Below are 24,220 nucleotides of genomic sequence, written 5' to 3'. Positions count from 1 at the left end.
CACGCTCAAGCAATAAATGCATCGACCACACGTCATTTCAATTCAGTTTCACTGGTAAATTTCCTCTTACAGATGGTCGTCGAACATATAGTTGTTTATTTTTTCAAGACAACTTTGTTGGAATAGAATCCCCGTACAATCCTCGTCCAAATGCAAAAAAAAAAAAAGTCAAAAAAAAAAAAAAAAGAAACTGGCGCCAGTTGAAAGCATAAATGGCTTTAACCAAAATATCGAATATCACAGCAATCACTAGAATATCGGGCTAATTTTTTCAAAAATTTTCACGCTCAAGCAATAAATGCATCGACCACACGCCATTTCAATTCAGTTTCACTGGTAAATTTCCTCTTACAGATGGTCGTCGAACATATAGAGGTCAACCACTGTTCGCTGCCTTCTCGGTTGCTCCGCTCGCACGATCCGTGGTTGCAGGTAGCGTATACTACTTCACCAGGTACCTGATTGAAGTTGGGTTGTCTGCATGTGGCAGCGTACGAGTTCACGTTCCATGTCTTCACGTATTATGAACAAGTGAACGCAACGTCTTCATACCATTGTGTATGCAGCGAACGTTGGTCTTGCTTATACATCATATGGTCGTGAATCTCGAAATGTGAAATCTAAATACAATCGAAATAAAAAATATCGAAACATTATTTCGAGGGAGAAGAGGATTTTCGGACGATATGAATCCAAGATAAAGGATCGGTCGAATATCGGACATTGTAAAAATATGCGAACATACCTTTACTTTCATTCTTTTAAAATAACCTGGTCACACTTGTCCCTGGTGAGAAATAGGTTTCCTCTGAAAAAAATCATATCAATTGGTGCTAAACTGTCTTTAAGCAAGTTTTTGAAAACTTTTCACAAAATAAACCCTAAAACCTTACGAATCGTAAACTCTGAACACAGTATAAAGTCATATTATTTTAGAAGAAAATATCGTAAAAATCGGGGAAAGTGAATTTCCTTAAATACCAGTCGTGACGCAAGTCGACAATCGTTAGCGGTATCACCACGCGTCATCACTTTGACCTTCCGACCGATGCGTGATATAGAAACAATCAGCAGCTTCCACAAGAAGAGAGTGAAAGTGTTGCGGGAAGACGAGGCATGTCCTGATGGAAAGTGTGTCGGAAACGGCCAACAATTGCTTAGTAGTTCAGTCTATAAGAGATGCTTTGTCAGCAGCCGAGTGAATCAAGAGCAAAAAAAGTAGTTACGAGCGTGACTTGCAGCTCTTAAAATCACGTAATGGATTAGTGTAGATAGATAATGAGAATTTCCTTAAAAATCTCTCTCCATAGTGACCCAAAAATTTGCAATTTATAAAACTTTATTTTTCTGCACTAAATTTATCATTACGACCTCAATATAACATAACCTAAACTGATCTAACTTAGCGCACGTTCGGAGTTGTATATACTGTACATGGTTCACAACTCGGAATGTTACTCTTATGAAGCAAATAAATAGAATTCACTTAGCAAGAACATAAATTTGAGGCACTACATGACTAGTCGAAAATGATCTGATCTAAGATTTTAGGTTGAATACTTGAATCTATCTTATTATTTCAAAATAAAGTGTACTCTTTTAATTGATGGGGAAAAATCGTTGTTAATTACCATATCTTTGTCAGTATTAATTTCTCAACGTTATGGTTGCAGTTTTTGGTATGAACATAACTAAATAAAATATGAAATTTTTGTTCACCCTCTACCACCTGACGTGAGTAACGGGAGAAATATTGACACAAGCCTACTTACCAAAAAATATAACTCAGTACTCACAGCAGTGAGTGACAAAGAACGCATTTTCTCGTCGACGAAAACTTGAGGTCACGGACAGACGGACGGACGGACAGACAGACAGACAGACAGACGGACATGGCGAGCACAATAGTGCATTTTTTCCATAAATGAGAAAATGCGCTAAAAAGATACATCCTAGTGAGCGCAAAATGACTTGCACTGATGGTTGCCGCCAAATACAACTTGAAAATGTTCTCTTTTGCGTACAAACGTCCTCAGAATGCTGCACTCAATAGTTTACGTATAATAGTTATGTTCCTGGAGAGTGACATGCGACGGTAGAGGGGTTAAGAATTCGAACAATCTGGACTTCCGTCCAAAACCCGATAAGGTCTGCACCTGCAGCAGGTGAAGTTTTCGTAATAAAATTTCTCGTAGTTTTAATCAGCTTTTAAGTCAGCTCGCTGCTCTGAGAAAAAATATACGCCGATAATCAAGTTTGGCGCTAGGAACATTTGCTTTATAATTTGGGGCATTGAAATAAATATAATATGTCACTTGGAGAAATAGTTTGGGTGGTGACACTCGAAGACTTTATACTAAATCCTTGTTGGCCGCGACTGTGTTCTAATTCCCAATTGGAGAGCACAAGCAAGAGGTATTTATTCGATATTATTAAAATGTAGATTACGCAGCTAAATTCTAAGCATGCATTTCATTATCGATTGCTGGTGATGTTAACCAGTTGGTTCTTGTGCAACATCTTACACAGGCGAGGACCCTTCAAGTTGCTGCGTATGATAGTAGAGATGTTCGAGGTCACGTGAGTTATCTGACGTTGTGTTTGCAGCAGCAATGCAATGCAACGTATGAAGGAGTTATCCATGTATACGAGAAAGGATTATAATATTTGCATCATCATATATCAAGTGGCTCTGAGAAACACTACCCTCGACCTGAGGAAAAATATCAAACTCACCTCAATAACAGGGGATTGGGTATTCATCTAATGGGTACCTAAGGTGAAACTAGTAATTTTCCCCTCCATGTGAGAAAACAAAAAGACTTCAGAAGTTGCTACAAGCTGCACGATGCTCATCGGCGGCTCAGAGAAGCTTTCCATCTCCTGTATACGAGATACGACTCCCTGAATCAATCAACGGTGCTGGAATTTCAATTCTCAAACCGAGCACGAGGGGTATAAATAAAATAAAATTCATTTTTCCTTCAAGAACTAAAATGCCAGCGAGAACCTTAATTATTAATCTCTTTCGGTAGTTCGATGGTAAGATATAAAAACTAAATTAGTACTGTTTGTCAACGCTTGCAGAATCACATATTAATTGATTCAAATCTTCGGAACATCACAAGAATATCAGGAAATTAGTCAAATTTGCTGAAGATTGCACTATTTTAAAGATGTCTTCACCGCCACCGCTAGCCGGTTTTGAATCGCGACTTCGTGGAGACAAACAGAAATGGCTTGTTCAATAGCCTCACTTGGCCCAGCAGCAAGCAAAGAACTACCATTTATTTAGAAACTTGATGGAAAAACGAAACCGTCGAGATCAGATAAAGGTCACAAAACTGAGTCACAAAAGTGAGAGCGTTCCCAAAACTGAGTACAAGAGCGAATTTGTTGGCTATAACCCGAAGCTGATTTCTCTCCAGTGGAAGATGAACTTATGCCAACGTAATATCAACAAATATTAGTATGAAAGACACTAGTTTTAATTGCACGAACAGGAGCTATTCCATGCAAAACCTACTGTTGCTCTGAAGAGTAGGAGTTAATCGATCTCTAGAAGCTCTTCTTAGTTTGACGGCAGCGAACAAGCGAATCCATTGCACGCAGATCAAACGGAAAGAATACGTGGCAACTAACTTAATCCAAGAGAGCGTGGACATCAAGTACGCTAAAGAAAACCAAACGCAGAAGATTTTATCAAAGACCGCCAAAACGATGAACACTAAATGCTGATCGACCAAAGCTCGTCGTCGCGCCGCCGAAAAGGTAGCGTTCATCACTCAAGAAAGCAGTGCTAGAAATGTCAAGCAGCGTTGCAGCTGAAGGCTGGATTGTATCACTTGGAGCGATGGTTTTAGCTGTAAGTACCGAGTTGTTCCTGTTAGTGCACGAACAAACGAGAAATGCGCGAGCTTTGAACAAGAATTAGGCGTGAAACGTTGTGAAGTGGAAAATTTCAAGTACATTCCTAGTAGCATATGAAAGGAAAAAAATAAATGTTTGTATTGAAAACATCTTAATAAATTCCTATTAGCAACTTATTGTACGTGAAGCATCATTTGCCTGAACCTTATTAACATGAAGACCATCAAGTCACTGCATTCTCCGAGCATCACGTAAACACCCTTTTCTATTAATGCTCTATTTGATTATTGATGATTTTGCTAGGAATTGGCCAATTTCCAAGAAGCACGAGCTGGATATTTTACAGTATAAATAATAGGCTTCTAAATAGAGTAGGCATAATTCCTTCTGAAATTGTTCATTGATACAAGTAATAACAGTTAGTGCTTGCAACTAGAGACTATAGCTTCTATTCTGGGAACTTCAATAGTACGACAATTAAGTAAAAACAATAGAATTTAGATGCAAAGGAAATGAAAGACATCGACGCTGGATACTAAAATTTACTCTATCTTGGACATGTTTTACTATAATTTAAAATTGTCATTTTGACAGAAGTGCATGCGATGACAAATTGTTTATTCAAGCTCATTTTGTATTCACGTAATGGTGCGTACTGCGTAGCCTACCAATGCTCAAGGTGCACAAAATGAACGCATAAAATACAGTCGCGCGAAAAGTTCATGGCTTCCAATACACGACTTCCACCAACGACAGCAGGTATTACTCTTACCAATAAAAGAATAATTGTCTCTTAACCATATCTTTTATATCCAGTCATTTCAATCCTGGCTAGTGACAATATCTTAAAATCTAATTAGTGGCAATCTTTAAGGACGGAATGCAGAAGTGATGCGAGTAATACCCGACGGCAGTGTATAGCTGCAGCAAAATTAAAGCAAAATACGAGGTAATAAAGCACAAAAGCCTGCTTATAGAAGCGAGTCGCTGACACCTGTTGTCAACTCAGCCACATTTGAAAGGCATACGAAGCACCTTTCATTCCTGATTCCAATCGCTTGCAAGAACATTGATTATTTTAATTCAAGTACATTATGATTAGTATATTTCAGTGAGTAACAAAAGCGTTACGAAGCCAAGGCGACCATTATATATATGGCACGAAAAACGTTAACGATTTTTCAGCAATACACCAACTGCTTCTTAAAGGTTGCATGTTGGTGTAATACAAATTAATTAATTAACCTAAAGCAAGCACTGCTCCTCATGAAATTGCAGAAAAAATGCAGAAAAAGCTTTGATAGTAAGAACTTGAGAACAATTAATTAAGTACTCGGACAGAGGTAAAGAGTATTATTCTTTGCACAAAACTTAGAAAAAAAGTTTATTCCCGTACAGCCTGGACTCCGTTCCCGTACGTAAATTTGCCAACGATTAAATCAATTCAATAGGACTTTAACAGGCGCTTCAATAGAAGGAGCGCACCGGAACTCAAGGCAACAACTAAGCTATCAATGCTGTTCAATTTGCAGGCAAAAAAAAAAAACGATCGTGCATAAATGCCTATAGATCATGTCAACCTACTATTAGTAATGATGGGATAATTTTCTTTGTAATGTTCAACCACGATTGGTGAACAGTAGAGAGCCGGTGTTCAGGAAAACCTTCGAGTACTCAGCAAAATAAAATTTAATTTAAAGCGACAAAGCGTTCACTGCTGCTTGCACCCAGCACTCTGCTTGCCGGCGTTCTTGCCCAGCCTGAGTTTGGGACTGGCGTCCTCCACCGCAGCGGCGCCCTGCAGCTCTGCCAGGCGGGGAGCAGCTCGCTCAAAACTGCGCCGCTGACCCTGGATGGGCATGTAAGGAGGGGCGGGCGACTCCGGGGTGTCTGTAAAGGCATATGCGGCACATCAATTACACGTATAATTATTAGCGTACTAGAGTATAAAGGACCGTGATTTATAATGCTGGGTATGCAAACAAGAGGTCTGCGATACGATAAGAATGTTACTGAGAGAAGCGCAAGTAAAAATTAATTATTGTACGAACGTGAGTAAAATGCTGCTCGTACCCAGCGCCCCGTTTCCCGGTGCTCATAAGGCGGTCACTGCTGCTTGAGTTTCGTTAATAACTATTTGCAAGCACTTGAATAACTTGTGCCGGCACCGTCAACAACCGATCAATTAGTGGTTTATTTAAATAAATAAACTCCAGCTGTAAGTGAATAGTAAATTGCTCAAAGAATGTGAACCATTCACGGGAAATTCGTTTTCAAACAGCATTTGGCGACAATTTCCACCAGATGGCATTGTAGTAGAAACGCCGGAGAAGTCTTACCGATTTGAGGTGCCAGTTGTTGTGGTTGCTGCTGCACGAACATCCTTTGCTGTAGCTGCCCCTGGTATGGCCGTTGCTGCAGCTCATGATTCCTGAGCACTGCTTGGTTTTGCGCCTGTTGCTGCTTCTGTTGTAACAAGAACAGTTGCTGCCGTCGCTGCTCGTCTTCTTGTTGTAACTCAAACTGTTGTTGCTGCATGAGCACGACTTGTTGCTGGTGATGGTCAGGGTGATGATGGTGAGTGTGGTGGTGATGCAGGAGGTGTGGTGGATGGTGGTGATGGTGGCGGATTGGTGGAGGTACTTGCATGGCTGGCAGATCACCGTCCATGACGCGTCGTTGATACGTCGGGTCGATGGCACACGCGATGTTGAACTGATGACGATGCCGATGAATCAGTTGCTCTCTCTGTGTCACCGCGTTCTGTTCAACCGTCAGGTGCGGGTGATGTGACATGTGTAACTGGTGAGTCATGTGCTGTTGGTGCACATGTTGTTGATGAGCTACATGTTGCTGGTGGATCATGAGTTGCTGCTGCGCCACATGTTGCTGATGTTGCTGCTGGTGTGTCATATGTGGCTGAAGTGCCGGATTTTGCTGGTTGTGTGCCAAAACATGTTGCTGATGCTTGTGTTGCTGGTGTAGCAATTGATGCTGGTGCGTCATCGGTCTGTGCTGTGCAAGAGGATGAGAGTTTGGGGCATTCGTGACGGCGCCCTCCGACGTGTGCGACGATGTGGACGAAGACGATGAGGAGGGACAAGGAAGAGCAGGTGACGAATGCGATGGCTCGGTTGATGACAAACCAGCAGTTCTGGGAAATTAAAGAAATAAATAAGAAAAGAGCTTCAATATTCACATTTAGAAGTGACACGGATTGAGGCAATGTAAACACTCAGAAACGAATATTTTAATCTGAAAACTGAAACTTGTCAAGTGTGGTGCATGAAAATGGGATGGCAAAATGATAAATGCTAAAAAAAACTTTGTTAAAATTAATTGTTGTGGACATCGCGCAGGATCAAGCAGTGCACATCAAAATTTTGATCGTACTGAGGATCACTTTTGAGAGAAATAGCCCCCATTGAAAGGGAGCAATACAAAAGAAAATCTAAATGAAAACAAATAAACAGAAAACTTCACCATAAATTAAAGTTTAAAGCTGAAACTGCACGTTTGTTTTCGGGAGTAGTAGTGCTTCGTCAATTTTATTCAAGAATTACACGCAACTACTGAAATGGCAAGCTCAACATCGTTAAGTGATACAATCAATACCAACAAACTCACTCCTGATATGGCGGTAGTTGGTCATCCAGCAAGGCCCCAACGCTGGTCCTGCGGTCCTGGGGCGACAGTTGCAGTTGCTGCATCACCTCAGCCATGGAGCGCGGCCGGCCGAGGGCGTGCTTGGCGTCGGGCGTGTGGGAGATATCGGGTGAACGAACGCAGTCGCGAGATGAACTGCTGCTGGGGGCGCCAGTTGGGGATATCTTATTGGCACTTGGACGATCGGAGATCATGCCGCGAGGTGATGACTGACGAGATGTAACGTCTCGAGAGGAAGATTCGAGATAAGGACTAATTCTAAATGGAGAAGTTGGGCGATGAACAGAATGGGTACTTGTCATGTTTTCAGTTATTGGTCGATGACTGTTGGTCATACACTCAGAGCCATCAAAATCACCATCAAAAGAAGACATGCCGGACTGAGACACAATAGGAAAATTTTGATTCAGGGCCGCGGGCACACGAGGCGAAGTAGACGAGGAGCCCGAGTATCTACGCGAGTCGAAATTTTCAGGAGAAATGGTGGTGGAGCGTGCACGATTATATTCAAGGAGCGCTTGGGAATCGACAGAAGGTTGAGGAGACTTGGAATATGTAGGAGACGTCAGCCTGGGCTGAGGAGCAGGAGGGTTAGAAGAAGAATCATAATGATTGGCAAGCAGCAGGCTCGGTGTGTCGTAGTGATGACCTAGGTCGTCAAACGAAGAATCCTGCGTCGTGTTGTGCGACGAAGGCGGAGAAGGAATGCGAGGTAAAGGGACAGACCTAGGAGCTACGGTCCTCGGAAGTACGATCGGCTGAGAAGCGTAAGGCTCTACAACGTCATTAAAAATTTGAGCTACAGAAGACTCTTGTAAACTTGCACTTCCTCGTTCACTCGGATTCAATTTACCTGCATTACGTAAATGAGCTGTTGACTTCAAAGTCGCAGCCGAAGAGTTCTGCTCCGAACTAGGAGACCTTGACCGTGTAAAAAGATCGTCAGCAGGTGTATCATAGAGATGATCAGAATCAGCGCGTACTAAAGGTGGAGTATATGAAGACAGAAGGAAATCATTGTCATGTCGAGCGTCGAGAACACGGCTATTATCGTCGGGAAGCTGAGAAGATCCGGCAGGTGAAGAGCTTAGTCGAGGTGACTGGTAACTGTTACGGTGGCGAGGATCATCTTCTCGTCGCCGAGACGATTCATCGGACATGGGGAGGGGAGAATGATAGGACGTAGTCTTAGCGGCTGAATTGTGGGAATGATGTGGATCACTGAGCAGTTCATATGCGTCTTCTTGACTAATAGGCGTGTGGGTTAGAGACTGTCGAGATTCATAGCGAGACGTGCAAGAGACGTCGAGAGACTGAAGGGACTCGTTAGGCTGACGGGATACGTTGTGAGACCGACGAGATTCGTTGTGAGACTGGCGAGATTCGTGGTGAGACTGGTGAGATTCGTAGTCAGACTGACGAGATTCGTTGTGAGACTGGCGAGATTCGTTATGAGACCGACGAAACTCATCGAGGACCCGTCGAGAGTCGTTGTGCGACGGATGAGACTTATCATGTATCTGACGAATGTCGTTTGGGGACTGAGGATGTTCCAGGTCATATTGCCGAGAGTCGAAGAGAGGCATGTGATTTTTGTTCTGATTTAATTTGCTAGAAGGAGAGGTTCCTCCGACGTCACTCTTATGGCAGCTTCTCTCGGACACTCCAGCCCGATGAGGCCGTAAAGCATATCGTGGTGACTCGAGAGCATTTAGGCGGTAGTCCTTATTTGCAGTCTGACTATAAGGCTGTTGCTGACGGTTAGCTGACTCCGGCAGAAGGTTATGAGGCTCATGGTGGCTGTTGACTGACTCATGCAGAAGGTTATGAGGTTCCTGCTGGCGGCTATCTGACTCATTATCTCGGTTCGAAGTCTCCGAAATTCGAGGCTCGTTAAGTAGATTTTCAGGGGACAATGGAGGACGAGATCCAGGAGAGTTGTTACTAGGTGAGGACAAGGGGATTGCAGAGGATCCGGGAATACCAGCGGAGATTCCACGCACACCAGAACTCCCAGAGATACAGGGGAAGGAGTCAGGAATACCAAGCATGGGATCTGGGATGCCCTGACAGGGTGGAAAGCAAGGATTGTGCACCTCAGCCGCCACCACAAAGCTAGCGCTGCCTTCACCGCCTCCTACCTCCGCCTGCAATCAATCACGTTTATGCTGAATAAATTGAAAACATAAGTTTAAATAAAAAAGTGGATTGAAATAGCTTTAGTGGAGGAAGAGACCATATTCAAATCAGGGTTTTCCTGAACCCTATCGCAACAAACATCCTCAAGCACACTGTGTGGCCAACAACGCTGTTAACTTAGCGTTCTCTAATAATGTTACAGGTCGTTATTTAACACAATAATTAAATATCAAAAGATATCTCGGTCAATTTGATTCAAGTAAAACATCACTTTGGACGAGTTTAATTCTCTAGATATAATTCCTAAAATAATAATAACTGCACAAACTCCTGAACCAATTGAACGACAAAAGTGGTGAAGTCACAAAATAAGGCGTAATAAGCTCATCGCAATAAAATACATTCAAGAAGTAAAATCAGTCAAACAAAAGACGAAAAATTTGCGCCATTCTTTGATCGGATTTCAGTTGAGGAAGGAATTGATTTTTAATGATAGACAAAATTGAAATAAATGTCTTTAGTCCATACAACAATATGCTTTTAGTTACAAAAGCTGAAATTTGGGATCTGTGCGCTAGCGGTAGCTACAATGATCAATTATTTCATTAGCTTAACACAATGATATTGCAATCATTGTAAGAAGTTAATTGAACAAGACATGGAACATGGAAGCAAAATGAATTACATAGCAAAAATGAATACCAATAATAAAGCAAATTGAATTACAAATGCTGAATAACAATAGAAAATTATATGAATATAACNGTAAGTCCCGCGCTTACGGCCTGCTGCTCCTGCCGGTGCTGCTGCCGGCTGGGGCGTCTCTCTTCTTGCCGCTGGCGCTTTAGTTGCTTCTTTTGAAGGGCTTTTTGGCGCGCTTTTTCGCGGGCTTTCTTTGCTTTCGCTCTTTCCTGCAAAAAAAAAATTACTGCAAAAATAAAATTTGATCAGTAAATTACCATTCTCAACATTAAACGTAACGTAAATAATCTATCGTATTTAGTTAGTAATTGTCTTCAGTCATGATCTTTGAATATTTGCACGACTTAATTCTGTCACTACAGCCAGCTCCGAAACAACATACCTACGGTCTTGAAAAACATTTACTTTTAGAAGAACATACACTTTGGAAGAACATACCACTTTAGAAGAATTGGTACCACTTTATAAGAAAATAATACCTCAGAATAAAAGAGTCCATCGGAATGACTGCCAGTGAGAGGTCAGCTCTTTCGATGAAATTGCATTTACCCTACACTAAAGATGCCTTCGTTTGCTTTACCCTAGAAATATTTCACCCTGACCAAACAGGCATCGAGTTACACTTGTCGTTAGAACGAGACCTCCTCACAGGACGGAAGCATCATGTTTATAAAAGAAGAGATAACAAATCGACAGGATGACCACACACGACTGTGTGCTGCTCACTGTAGAGAGAGTATGTCCGCGTGACGGTCGAAGTACCATCACGTGGAAGGGGTACATGCGATTGGCTGAGTACCTGTTTCCTCTATACCGAAGTTACCTTCCAATGTTAAGATATAAATGGTTAGGATGGCGTAGCACAAATATTACTCACGATAGTCAACACGTCCTCGGTGCGTAGCACACATATATTACTCACGATAGTCAACACGTCCTCGGAGTAGCTTCCATCTTTTTGTTAAGATATAAATGGTAGGAAAGTGTCGTACTCTTATCCCTCAAGATAGTCAACAAAACAAGACCTCACGTGAATTGTATAACATAGATCGAGGTAGCATTAACCTGCATCTCATGACAGAACAGGCTGCATCGGGATAACTGACCTAATCAAAGCAAGTGCCTATATCAGAAAAAAAACTAACACTTCATAAGAACAAACTACCCAGAACATGGCACTTGAGACGAGCAGACTACCCAACACACACACCAACTCGGCAGGACTCACCTGCTCCTGCAGGACCTTGGCGAGCTCCTGATCCTGGGCCTGTATCGCCATGAGCTGGTCCTGGGGCAGGCAGTCGCCGCGTCTCTTGAGCTCCTGGTCGCCCAGCAGCCGCGCCACCTCCTACAGCGTCACCGTCGCCGTTGCCGGAAAGGCACGAGCACAGCCGCCACCGCGAAGAAGGAGCAGCAGGCGGAGAAGCAGAGGCAGCAGGCGGAGAAGCCGAGGCAGCAGCAGGCGGAGCAGCAGAAGCAGCAGCAGGCGGAGAAGCCGAGGCAGCAGCAGGCGAAGCAGTAGCAGCAGTGGTCGGAGCAGCAGGCGGAGAAGCAGGACGAGCAGAAGGAGGAGGGGCAGGGGAGATTACCGGGGCCGCCTTGCGTGCACATCGGCCCTAATGGTCGTGTCGGCGTGTGTCAACACATGCAAACATTGTGCCCATAATGTTATGATGGATATTAAGTGCAAGGTTGTTGTGTGCGGGATGTTGCGTTGTTGTGCGTAGGAAGTTGCATTGTTAAAAATTTGAATACAAATTCCGAGGAGCGAACATGATAAAGTAACAATATTTTAATTGAATATTTGTGCCGATAATAAAGTGAATACGAATGAAAAGAACGGAGTTCAGAAGAGTGTCAGAGAAAGAGGAGGAGTTTGGTGCGGAGGTGTGGATGGGAGAGCGTGGCAGAGAAGGCAGGCACAAATGCAAATTACCAGTCAGACGATAACGAGCCAAACTAATTCAAATTTACTAATATAATTCAGTCAGTTACCTTGGTATATCAACATTTACATTTTTTTACAAGAATATATGATTTTTGTCAGATGCTCTAAACTATTAACTTTAGTTGCGAAGAGGCAAAGTTGGGTTTGAGAAAAATCTCATCTCATTTTCTAAGTTCACCTATAGCAATAAGTGTAGCAATTCTTCCTAACCTACGGCCCGCGAGCAACATTCGGCTCGCGGATGTGCTTTATGCTCCCTGCTCATATTGTCGGATTATTGTAATATATTTCATTGTTGTATATGACCCGAGCTCTATTACGTTCAATGTGTCACACGCGAGCGTAAAAGTTAAGGCTTACTGGCCTGTAACTCTAGTGACTGTAACTCTAGTGACTGTATTTAAATATGAATTAATTAGACTGCCAAAACTGGAGTGATTTGATGGTTGATGCGTTAGTGAGGAAGTGTTGGTGCCAATGTTCCGGTGATAAATTGATAATTTAAAAAAAAAATACATTGGTTTCTACAACAAGGATAGTGTCAGCGATGACTGTAAAGAGTTAATTTTAAAAATTACATAACCATAACAAATAAATTATTAATTCGGCAGCTAAGTGCAAAATCAAAATAATGTAAGTGTCATTTCGTTAAGTTTCATCAACTCGCACAATAGAAATAAAGAACGGCATTGAAGAAGGAAAATTAATTGGAGGTGCACGTCTCAGCATTAGCCAAATATTCTCACCAAATTTTTAATGGAAATTTGTATATATTCATGTGATGAACTAGGGAGAGAACAGTAAGTGTCGAAGAGAAACAATATCCTTAAATATGATATGTAACAAATGGGTGGATGAACAACTTCATGAACATACAACAGTTATGAACAAAAATGTGCAAGTAAATTCACGTACGTATAATGGTTTTCTTTCAGTACTTAACTACAATACTATGCAAAAAACTGAATATTTTCCAACAAGCATCAGGTTATGAAATTGATGAACAATTTTCGGTCTGATACATTCATTGATTTCTAATTAAGTAACAAATTTTTTATCTAAAAACACTGAGAATGGAAAGCGAAACGAACCGACTTCTCTCTCACATCCTAATATTTATTCACGGCTATGAAGACTAATGAATATATCATGCCTAAGTAGAGGACTAAGACACGCGGTTACCCCCTTAGGTTAACATCAGTTCATGGCTAAGAAGACTTAACGCTGAAGCGCAGGGGCCATACTTTCAAAATTTGCAAGTGAACGTAAGTACTTATGCTCTATTTTCTTGTCTATGATTGGAAGATTTTGCTTGAAAGGCCGTCAATGATTGGCTGATGAACTTACGATCTCTTAACTTTTTTTGAAAGTATGTGCCCAAGAGTACAGCACAAGACTCACAGCATCTTGCCCCTCCTGGTCTATTCACGGCTATGAAGACTGAATATATCATGCCTAAGTAGAGGAGTAAGACACGCGGTTTTCCCCTTAGGTTAACATCAGTTCATGGCTAAGAAGACTTAACGCTGAAGTACATCACAAGACTCACAGCATCTTGCTCCTCCTGGAAGCGTCGCGCCTCCTCTTCATCCATGTCCTGCGACGGCTGCAGGCAGAAGTCTGACAAGTCGTTCAGATCACCCAGCCCTCGAGCAGCTCCCGCGCCTCTACTCCTGTATAGTTCTTTTATTAACAGCAATGTTCCAAAGATAACCAGAATATAGATAAAATTTCATTAAATTAAAACCAACTAAATTTTATCGCCAAGCATGTCTCTAAAGAGAAATAATGATCTTTTCTAGCATGATTATACGACTAGGCATTAAAAAATGTACAATGCATTACTGCTATTTTCTCGATCATGAAGGCAGTAGAGGTGACTATTCTATCAGAATTATAATTGAAAATAATTTACTGAAGCTCTGAAGCAAAAAAAAAAATAAAAAAAAACTGAGGCAAAAGCAACACTACTTTAAAGCCACTTACTATGATAATGGAAAGAATTTCAAAAACCAATGAAAAAAGTTTGCAAAAAATATATGGTGAGACGAGGACCACAATTATAAAAAAAATAAGTTTATTGCACTGGCATGGAGCCATCACAATTTAATTCTTCATAAAAGATTCGAAGAAAGAAAGCACACTTCTACAATAAAAGTCTAACAAACTTTGCAACTTGTTTCAATTCTGAGGGCAGGTCGAGGCAGAGAACATTCACGTATCCATCCAATAACATATCAAAATAACTCCAATAACTATAACCTGCATCATGTCTTAACGATGCAGCTATGTATAAGCAACTCGCATAATAAAGCCACATATTATTGCTTGATCGTGGAGTGTCTACGAAGATCCATCACATTAATGATTTTAGAAATAAAGAGAACGCTGCTAAGCATTTAATTGAGGTACATTTATCTAGAAGCACAAGTAAAAAGTATGGTGAATGCAATAAAGTGCCAAACAACAAAACAATAATTTAATCAACAATCAAGAAACTCTAATGAAAAATAGAAGAATGTTAGACAAGAAAATACGCTTTGGGAAACTCTCTCACACGGAATTAATTTGGATCAAAAATTCTAGTAAAACTAAGGAGAAATTCTGAAAAAAAAATTTCACGTAAAACAAACAAATGAATGCAGGAATGAGAATAATAATTGACAAGCAGCTTACACAAAAACACGATGCAGTTAAGCCAGCAAACGCACAACAAAAATAAGGGAAGACAATGCGAGAAAATTACTCACTGAGGCAAGGAGGTGCAAATCTGGAAGAAGTGAGTGAAATTATTCATTGCATTGCAGTCATTTGAGTACTTTTTGAAACCTTGCTTGAAGACTGCATCAAAAAACAAACGAATGGACACAAATACAACTAATATTTATATTGTAGAATATTATTTGGTTTACAGGTGGCATTATTTAATACATAGACTGCAGATGTACTAACGCAGACATCGGATAGTACGTTAAGATATTAGCATCAGGCCCCGTGACTGGGGCCATACTTTCAAAACTCGCTAAGTGAACGTAAGTACTTATGCTCTATTTTCTTGTTTATGATTGGTGGATTTTGCTTGAAAGGCCGTCAATGATTGGCTGATGAACTTACGATCTCTTAACTTTTTTTGAAAGTATAGGCCCAGGTCAACAATTCACTTGGTCTTGTCCTGGTGCTTCGTTAGTGCTGCTATATAGCGATGCTTAGATCATCTTCTGTAGTACAGCAAGAACTTTTCCTTCATGTTTAGAAGAGAAATCCTGCTTCTTAACTATAATATTGAGCAGCAAACTTAATTGCACTTAATCCATAGTTGGGCGAGATGTTATGAGTTGTATGAGGTGTTATGAGTTGTGTGAGGTGTTATGTTATGAGTTGTGTGAGGTGTTATGTTATGAGTTGTGTGAGGTGTTATGTTATGAGTTGTGTGAGGTGTTATGTTACGAGTTGTGTGAGGTGTTATGTTATGAGTTGTGTGAGGTGTTATGTTATGAGTTGTGTGAGGTGTTATGTTATGAGTTGTGTGAGGTGTCATGTTATGAGTTGTTATACAGAAATAATACTGTCATTTTCCATTGATTGTTACATTTGCTTCAAAAATCAATGCAAATATGTCATGTATTAAAAGGAGTGAAGAAAATAGATTTTGGCAAGATTGAACTTGAATAATTTGAATGGGGTCTTTTTTTTGTAGGAATGGTGAGTGTGGGAGGCCTCTTTACAAAAAAAAAAACTTGAATAATGTATTCCGAGCATAGCACCTGCTTGAGTTCTTTCTTTTCCTTGAGTCGAGCGCGCTCTTCAGCAGCCAGCTTTTTTGCGAGCTCTGCATCCCGCTTCTCTATTTCCAGCTGCCGCAGCCGCTCTTCTTCTTCAAGACGAGCAGCAACATCAGCTGCAAGAGCTGCGTCTGCTGCTTCTCTGTAAAATTAAATTATTATTCAGGCTCGAAATAATTTATTGTTACATTAGATAATGTAAATTAATGATATAAACAAGATGAAATTTCTGCAGCGATTTGCTGGCACCAACACTGCCATATGTTTTCCTTTAAAATTATGCATGGACTTTAAATCCAAGACTGCTAAAACATTAAATTGATTGTACATTCATTAGGAGCAATGTAGTATCGTTCAAGTCCACATGAATGGCTGAATGTGATTGAATAGGTAAATACATTTTCCTGCTTTAAAATACTTTCATAAATTAATTCATAGCATTACACTACATTTTCTTGACTCTTGCACAGATATACCGTATATATATATATATATATATATATACACAAGTATTACAGAATCATACAAAAATTTTCAAATTATATACGTATATATTCTTAATTGAAAGAGAGCAAAATGCAGAGAAAGACTCATCTTATAAAACTGTAAATAACATAATAAGTATCAAATGACTCTAGTTTAGACATTACTGCCGGTCAAGTTCTAGTAGCATCCGCTGGTGTTGCCGAGCTGCCTCCTCATCCACTCTGAACTGCTCCTGCCTTGCGTGAGGCGTGTCATGTCGCAGCTGAGCATTGCGGTTCTTGTTTGAACCAAGATGTTGATCATCTGTGCAAAATAAATGAAATTAAAAGGGTAGAAGTAGTAATTTCTTTATTGTAATTAATATAGTTAATTGATCATCACTGTAGTAATGGGTCAATAGTAGATGTGCACCCGACCCCCCAAGAAAAAGTAGATTATGTTATTCAACCAAGTAAATAGAACCCAAAAGGCGAAATATCTAAGCTGCATTTATCATAAAAAATCATTGTCACAATAAAATGTTTGGTTGCCTTCCCAAGCTGAATTAACCTGCATGGCTAAGCTGCAATGCAGTGCTGGACAAAACTGCTAGGAGAGAATATGTAATATTTTGTTGTTTTAGGAGGGTTGAGTAAGAACATAAAAGGATCATATGGGTAAAAGTGATCCCAACGTAATCAAAACATGAAATAATAAAAGAGAAGTTATCAAAGTAAGCACCTAATTAATGGTTGAATTTGAAATATCTCTTAATAAGCTTTATTTTAGTCCTGCAAGAATAAATAATACACAGTGGCTGAGCAAAAAAGCAACAAATAATTGAAGTTAATACTTTATTCAACTATTCTAATTCTTTTCCTAATTAAAAAATTTATTGGAATAGATTTGTAGTAAAAAGGATTTACTCAACACAAATGAACAGATAATTAGATATACCAGTTTCACAAAAAATAGATAAGGAAATGAATTCAAGTTGTAAACTTACATTCTTCATTCTGAAGTTTATAAGCTAATGCTTGATCTTCATGCATGGTCCATTCTCGGCAAACTGAAAAGAAGAAAAATGTCAGCAAATATTTGTCAAAATTGGGTCTAGCAACATACAAAAACAAATTTAAACTCAACATAATAAGTTGATGTAGGTACTCTCTGAAGAATTGAAACATATTTTTTTCAAGTTAAAACAATCAATCTTACAATAAATAGTTTAGAAATATAGTGTGTATGTTTGATACTAGGTACGTTTTAATTATACTATAGTAAAGAAGACTTTTCTTTGGTATCAAATATGTGACATTTGCAAAAATTTAATTGGGACTATTTAGTCAAGCTGTACTCTGCTGTATTATGCAAAAATTACATAAATTCATGAATTTTTGTAGGTGAGGCAAGTCCATCTTACTTGGTCCATTTCTTTCTAAATTTATCTTTCTAAGGGACAAGGGTATGGAAAACATAAAATTTTTAAAGTGGGTCAATTGGTGGTTAACACTTAACCCTTTACGCCCTGGCGTGACGAATTCGTCACACAGAAAAAATATAGGTCAGAATGTCAGCTTTGAAGTGAGACTTAAAACCGAAAAAGTGAATTTTACGATTTTCATCCCAGAAATTCAGGGCGTAAAGGGTTAACAGCATGTTGGTTGAATATCAGGAAAAAAATTCACGCACATAAATACACAACCTGCAAAAACCTTCAAAAATATTTAAATATAAAGATGGTGTCTGTGAAAGATTAGGAACTTAGTCTAGCATAACAAAATTTTCTAAAAATTACATATGGGTTAAAGCAATTGTTTCACATCATCAAATGCAATTTTTGAAAATGACAGGCAAGAATGTGCTGTTTTAAGTGTTTTTCTTAGTTATCATAAAATTAGGCAACTGCTAGGGGAAATTGTTACAATGCCCACAAGCTAATCTGGAATATTGCCATTAATGGGCTGAATTTTTCTGGAAGTTGTGGGTAAAATTAGAATTTTTAAAAAATGCAGGCAAAATTGTATGTTATTTTTTAATGAATATTCTACTCTACTCTAATTAAGCAAAGGCCAGGAAGGCAATAAAATTGTCTAGTGTCTACAAACAGTAGAAACAGGGGTGTTTTTTTTCATTCTGATTTCTGCCCCAGGATTAGAGTTTTCCTACTGTCCTAGGGTAAACGCGGTATATTCCATCACATTAAGGACGCATCGAGAAATGAAAAACTATAAAAAATAACCGTATGCATTACTCAAGTTCTGTTTGCTTTATGTGACTCTCAAAACACCGCACTATGCGTCAGCAACAACGAAACGTCACAAAATGTTGCCATATTTATTTAAAAGCCTTTAGAATGCAAACCTACCAAATCCCTATATTCCGTCACTGTGTGTGGCCTGTCTCTTATACACATCTAGATGTGTATAAGAGACAGGTCGGAATATACCGTGTTTACCCTACTCCTAGCTAGTAGCTACACAGTTCTGAAATCTTATGAGTTAGGTACAGGTCCATTGTGACAAATTTTCAATTAATTTGGAACCTTGAGGACTGATTGTGCACTCAATTTACAAGTATACTTGGACTCGAAATTTCAGAAATGAACTTGAGGTCAAGGAAAGGCAACATAAAAGGTACTCTCCTAATTCCCACTAGCACTATTGCCACTATGAGCTAAGCCTAAGGGCTAAGGCTATCTATGGGCCTAGCCGCCTATGGCCACTGCATTTTTGGTTTGGGATATCAAATAAATTCAAATTTATAAATGTAGAAATTTATTAGGGGTGCTTTACACTATATACTAGTATATAGTGTAATTCTTAGATGCTAAAGCTCTTACCATCAGTTACTAAGCCACGACGAGGTAAATTTTCCTCCGATTGCTTCTCCTCCATAGCATTCAATTGGTATCCAGCAGGTCCAGCCATGGTTGCAATATGCAATTTTTGTATTTAAATTAAAGTAGACAAAGTTCGAACCTCTTAATTATCATAGAATTATCGTTTTCTCAATGCATTCATCTAGTTCCAAACCTTAAATCAATAAAAATGAAAAGATTTCATATTCCATAACAGAGTAGTAAACCATTAACCATTTACTCACAATCGACTTTCAACGGCAGTCGGCAGCTAGACCTGCAGCTATTCTTCAGTCCGCAGCACTGGACAGTGGACAAGCAATTTCTTTTCTTTGAGCCTTTTACTTTCGTAAAAAAGCAGAAGATCGTAGCGGTGCCTGGGGCTGGGATCATGGTTGAAAACTTGAACTAGGTAGTATATATAGTTCAACTTGTATATAATAAATATTTTAACAACGGCTTGGATTTTGTATGGAATACACGTGATTGCATGGAATGATGGTCAGATGGTGACTAAATAAATTTGAGGTTGTACAGGCAAAAATGACCGTGCCGAATCATGAATGTTTTGATACATAACATGGTTTCTGTTTTTTTAGCATGTTGACATACATAACGGAATGTTTTATTCTTTTAGGATTGCTGTGAAACGTATTAATTGAACTTTGCGTTAACTTACGATTGTGACGTGAACTTTTACTTATTTGACGCTAATAAAAGAGCTTTTATGCAGCATGAGTCACGGTGAGTGTATGACCGAGTCACGACTCACGAGTCACGACGCGTGACCACAGGTCAGCACGCACATTCACCCAATTCCAGAAGAGGAAACTTCAGGAAAGCTAGACAGTAGAGAGTAGACTGGCACTTGTCACTTGTGGGCTGGTCCTCCAAAATCCATATGAACTGCGGTGCAGCGGTGGACTGGTGGAGGCTTAAAAGGCTTTGAGAGTAGATATGGGAATTGGGAATATAATGGGATAAATCACGTTTAGTCTAGAGTTGTAAGCCATTAGCATTACGTTATTACTGTAACAGTAATAATGTTGGTGTAGTATACTAATATAATTAATATAGCGGTGTAGCATTTATTAGGCTGTAGCCTTGTAGGCCTGTTGCCGATTTTTAACATTGCAGAATGCAGATGCAGAACATCCACAGGCCTGGCAGAGTGGCAGTGGTCACTGCTCAGGTCACACGTTGCCACAGCAATCAGCGACATTTCAGCGTGTTGTGCCAGTTGCAGGCTTGAACTTGCAGCTTACTGCTTCAAATTTTCTTTGCTTAACCGCAAGGCCTCCTTGATGATTCTGACCAGAAACTGGCGGTCTGGTGCACTGAGCTGGCTATTCCGCTCTCAGAGTAGTTATGTTAGTCCGGGAGCTTTGTGACGCACGAGTTAATAAGGGGGATAATCAGTCGGCAAACTTGATCCTTGTTTCCTTATATTTCGGCGTCAAAACCTGCACGCACAGGATTCTATAAGAGTGTGAACATACAATCTGCTATTCCCACAAACAGTTTTTTCTCACTCATAAAAAACTCAATCATCCAGTAAATGCACATATTTCACATTTAACACTTATAAACACGGAAATAAATTGCCAGAGCTTCTCTCGTTGCCGATCCCAACTTCAACTGCCCGTGCATGGACAGCGTGGGTGCTGCCGGACTTGAATTTTCTGGAATTAGCAGACAAGTCGATAATTTGCATGCCGCGACACTGGCCCTCAGCTGGGATTGAATCCGTGCATCTCTGATGAGTCTGCTCCATTGAGTCCAGTCTTTGTACACTGAACTTTAACCACTGGTCCACTGGCCACCCTGCTCAGTGTGCCTGCCAGCTGCCACAGCCTTCCTGTGACACAAATAATAATCCAGAACCTAAGACGCTAAGAGAGACCATATCATTATCCATATGTAATATGAACTTTGAAATTTGAATAGGTACCTCAGTGCAATAAATGTATACTATAGCAATAGCCAATAAGAGACCAAATAAGTTTCCTCTTAAATTTCTCTCTTAGCTTTCTTTTCATCTTACCCTTGAGACAAACATTCCCTGGTTTTCCATTCCTGTAGTCTCTGCTTTAATGTCACTTCTACGTTCTACCTCAACCTGGCATGGTTTCCCTCTCTTCTCATACTAACACAACAAACATGTGATGCCTGGCATATATCCAATGTAAAGGCCTGATTCCTGAATGCCCTTTTCAGAGTCAGTGAGTTACCATGTCCCCAATCCAAATCCTAGTCTATCATTCCAGACTTAGAGTCCAGCTGAGATTATGAGAAATCATGAGATGAGAATTGAGAACATGTTTTCAGCTTCAGTGTTTCACCACTCACCAGAGTCAGAACTATGATTTGTACTGTAAAATGGGGTAACTTTGACCACTTTTTTTTTTAATGATGCCATTTTTTTACTAGATAAGTTAAACTTGAATTGAAACATGCAAAATACAGGTTTATACTCTAGCTTTACTCACCATAAATTGATGGCTCCTGCCTCTCATAGTTTTGATGTAATTTCAAAAAAAGTGATGGTCTTTGTTACCCCAGCTCTTGGGGTTTCTTTGACCAGGTGGTAAAATTAATTTTATTTTTTGATAAAATAACTCCAAATAACTCCAGGTTGTGGTGCATTGTAGTAGAACTCTTCTAGTTACATATGCAAAAGACAAATTTTAGGAAAGTGTCATAGTTTGCAAATGGGATACGCTGCCCCCAATGGGCAAAATGTGACCACCTAATGGCAGCCGTGACAGGGTAACATTGACCGGTTTGGAAGTTAAGCTAAAATTACCATATATAAGACTCTGTAGAGTCTAAAATATAAAGAAAAAAACATTAATAGGTGTATCAAACATAAAATATGTTATATAGGTACCTATGGTAATTTTAACTTAATTTCCAAGCCGGTCAATGTTACCCCATCACGGCTGCCATTAGGTGGTCAAAGTTACCCCATTGGGGGGCAGTGCCCCCATTTGCAAACTATGACACTTACCTAAAATTTGTCTTTTGCATATGTAACTAGAAGAGTTCTACTACAATGCATCAAAACCTGGAGTTATTTTACCAAAAAATAAAAAAATTGGAGGGGGTACTCCAACAGGCTTTAAATAATAGCTCTTTTTTGTGAGTCACATTATTAATTTTTTAACCTATTAGATATGCAAACTTTTTAAATCTTTCTATAGTGTTACATAGTCTCAGTATTAGGCCTTTGATGGCCATTGACAAAATTTTTCTATGTCAAATCGTTTTTGAGTTTTGGGGGTTTTTGTTAAAAAAACAAAAAGTGGTCAAAGTTACCTGGCCGGTTAAAGTAACCCCATTTTACGGTATTGTTTGATAACCGCATGATGACTTCAACGCTGTTTTTGATTGTGCTAGGAAGGTTTAATTTAGGTTGGTAAATGGAATAGATTGTTTGATTTGTTATGTAAGAATAGCTTGCATTTAGTTGGCAATTTAGGTGCTGGAAATTTGGACTGCTGTCTGCTGGTGATGTGTTGAGTGACCTATTTGGAATATTGGGCAAAATTTTTTCTAAAATTGCAGATAAAAAAATTATTTTATTGGTGATTTTTAGAAATTAGAGACAAGAAAAATTTTCATTTTATTATATTTACTAAAGAAATTCTGAAAAGCCAACACAAACCAGTGAAAAATGTTAGGTTCATCATTTCATTTGTGTTATTGTCCAATTCATGGGTGGATTCATTGACCTATGGCACGGCATAGGTCAGGGACCCTGAATTCATTGCCGTCTGAGATGCCTACATAACTTGAGGCAGACGACGGTGATGGACGCCATGGTTGAGAATTATGCTTTTCCATAGTTTCCTAGACTAAACGTTATGATTAATACTGACAATGTGCAATAATCATCATGGACTTACATGTGTTACAATTGATATGGCCAATGCACGACAATCGAAACAGAGATACAGGCAATGATATCAAAATTAAAAGATTGTATATGTTCAATAATTGATTTATAATAATGAAAAATTAACACTTTATTGATCATCAAAATATTAATTTTATAATATTTTATTTATGTTTGCTTTTTCTTTTATGCAAAAAAAGTATTTACTTATTTATGGTCATTTATGTACAACTTTCAAATATATGGAGTTGTATAAATTTATAAAATGTATAATATCTTCTTAGAAAATATTGCATTAGGGTTTTTCTACAAAAAGCCGCTTGAGGTATATTATATACATTTCTGTATAAACTTGCAATAAAACCAAGAAATGTACATACCTATGTATAAACATTTCTGACTAACCCTCGGGTCAGGCATGAACTGTATAATTGTTAAAAGCATCTCCCAATGACTATGCCTTTGACTATGTAAACATTTACTCGTTCCTATTTACTTTAGACTTTCCTTGATTTCTTCATTAAAAATTAAGAAAAACAAACTTGTTTCTTCCCTCAGTTTTCTAGAATCACCCATAACACGATTGTTGATATCTATGATTTTTGCAAAATTTGCCCAATATTAAGGATGGAGGCCAGGCCAGTAAGGCCACCTATGATAAAACCAATCTGGAATATTAGGCAGAATTGATTTTGATCACGGGCATATATATGCTGCTTCTTTTAACTTGAACAAAATGAATGAGGCAAGAGACAAAGAAGCAGGTAGAATGATCCACAAACAGGGGGATTTTGCACCATTCACAAATGGCTTCTGCTCAATTTTGGTCTGGAAATGGATTATTCATCTCAATAATGCAACTCATTAGTTGAAATATTGTTTATCAATAT

General features: G+C 39.3%; 2 protein-coding genes across 2 annotated transcripts; both read right to left on the bottom strand.

The window, feature by feature from the left end:
* Window positions 1-4,396: 4,396 nt before the first annotated feature.
* LOC108682595 (myb-like protein Q) lies at window positions 4,397-14,016 on the bottom strand. Its single transcript, XM_018171789.2, has 6 exons — window positions 13,875-14,016; window positions 11,606-11,725; window positions 10,458-10,586; window positions 7,498-9,683; window positions 6,210-7,024; window positions 4,397-5,760 (listed from the first exon to the last, which is right to left on the bottom strand). The coding sequence occupies exons 1-6, from the start codon at window positions 13,917-13,919 to the stop codon at window positions 5,582-5,584; spliced, it is 3,474 nt and encodes a 1,157-aa protein (XP_018027278.2). The 5' UTR covers window positions 13,920-14,016; the 3' UTR covers window positions 4,397-5,581.
* A 1,055-nt stretch (window positions 14,017-15,071) lies between these two features.
* Window positions 15,072-19,670, bottom strand: LOC125178241 (coiled-coil domain-containing protein 50-like). The gene is made up of 5 exons (XM_047881532.1): window positions 19,415-19,670; window positions 17,579-17,641; window positions 16,758-16,896; window positions 16,090-16,249; window positions 15,072-15,095 (listed from the first exon to the last, which is right to left on the bottom strand). Exons 1-5 carry the CDS (start codon window positions 19,500-19,502, stop codon window positions 15,072-15,074), a joined length of 474 nt encoding a protein of 157 aa, XP_047737488.1. The 5' UTR covers window positions 19,503-19,670.
* Window positions 19,671-24,220: the final 4,550 nt, after the last annotated feature.

This window comes from Hyalella azteca, unplaced genomic scaffold (assembly GCF_000764305.2).
Source record: "Hyalella azteca isolate HAZT.00-mixed unplaced genomic scaffold, Hazt_2.0.2 contig8227, whole genome shotgun sequence".
NCBI classification, from domain to species: Eukaryota; Metazoa; Arthropoda; class Malacostraca; order Amphipoda; family Hyalellidae; genus Hyalella; species Hyalella azteca.
This window is presented reverse-complemented; position numbering and strand designations above follow the sequence as displayed.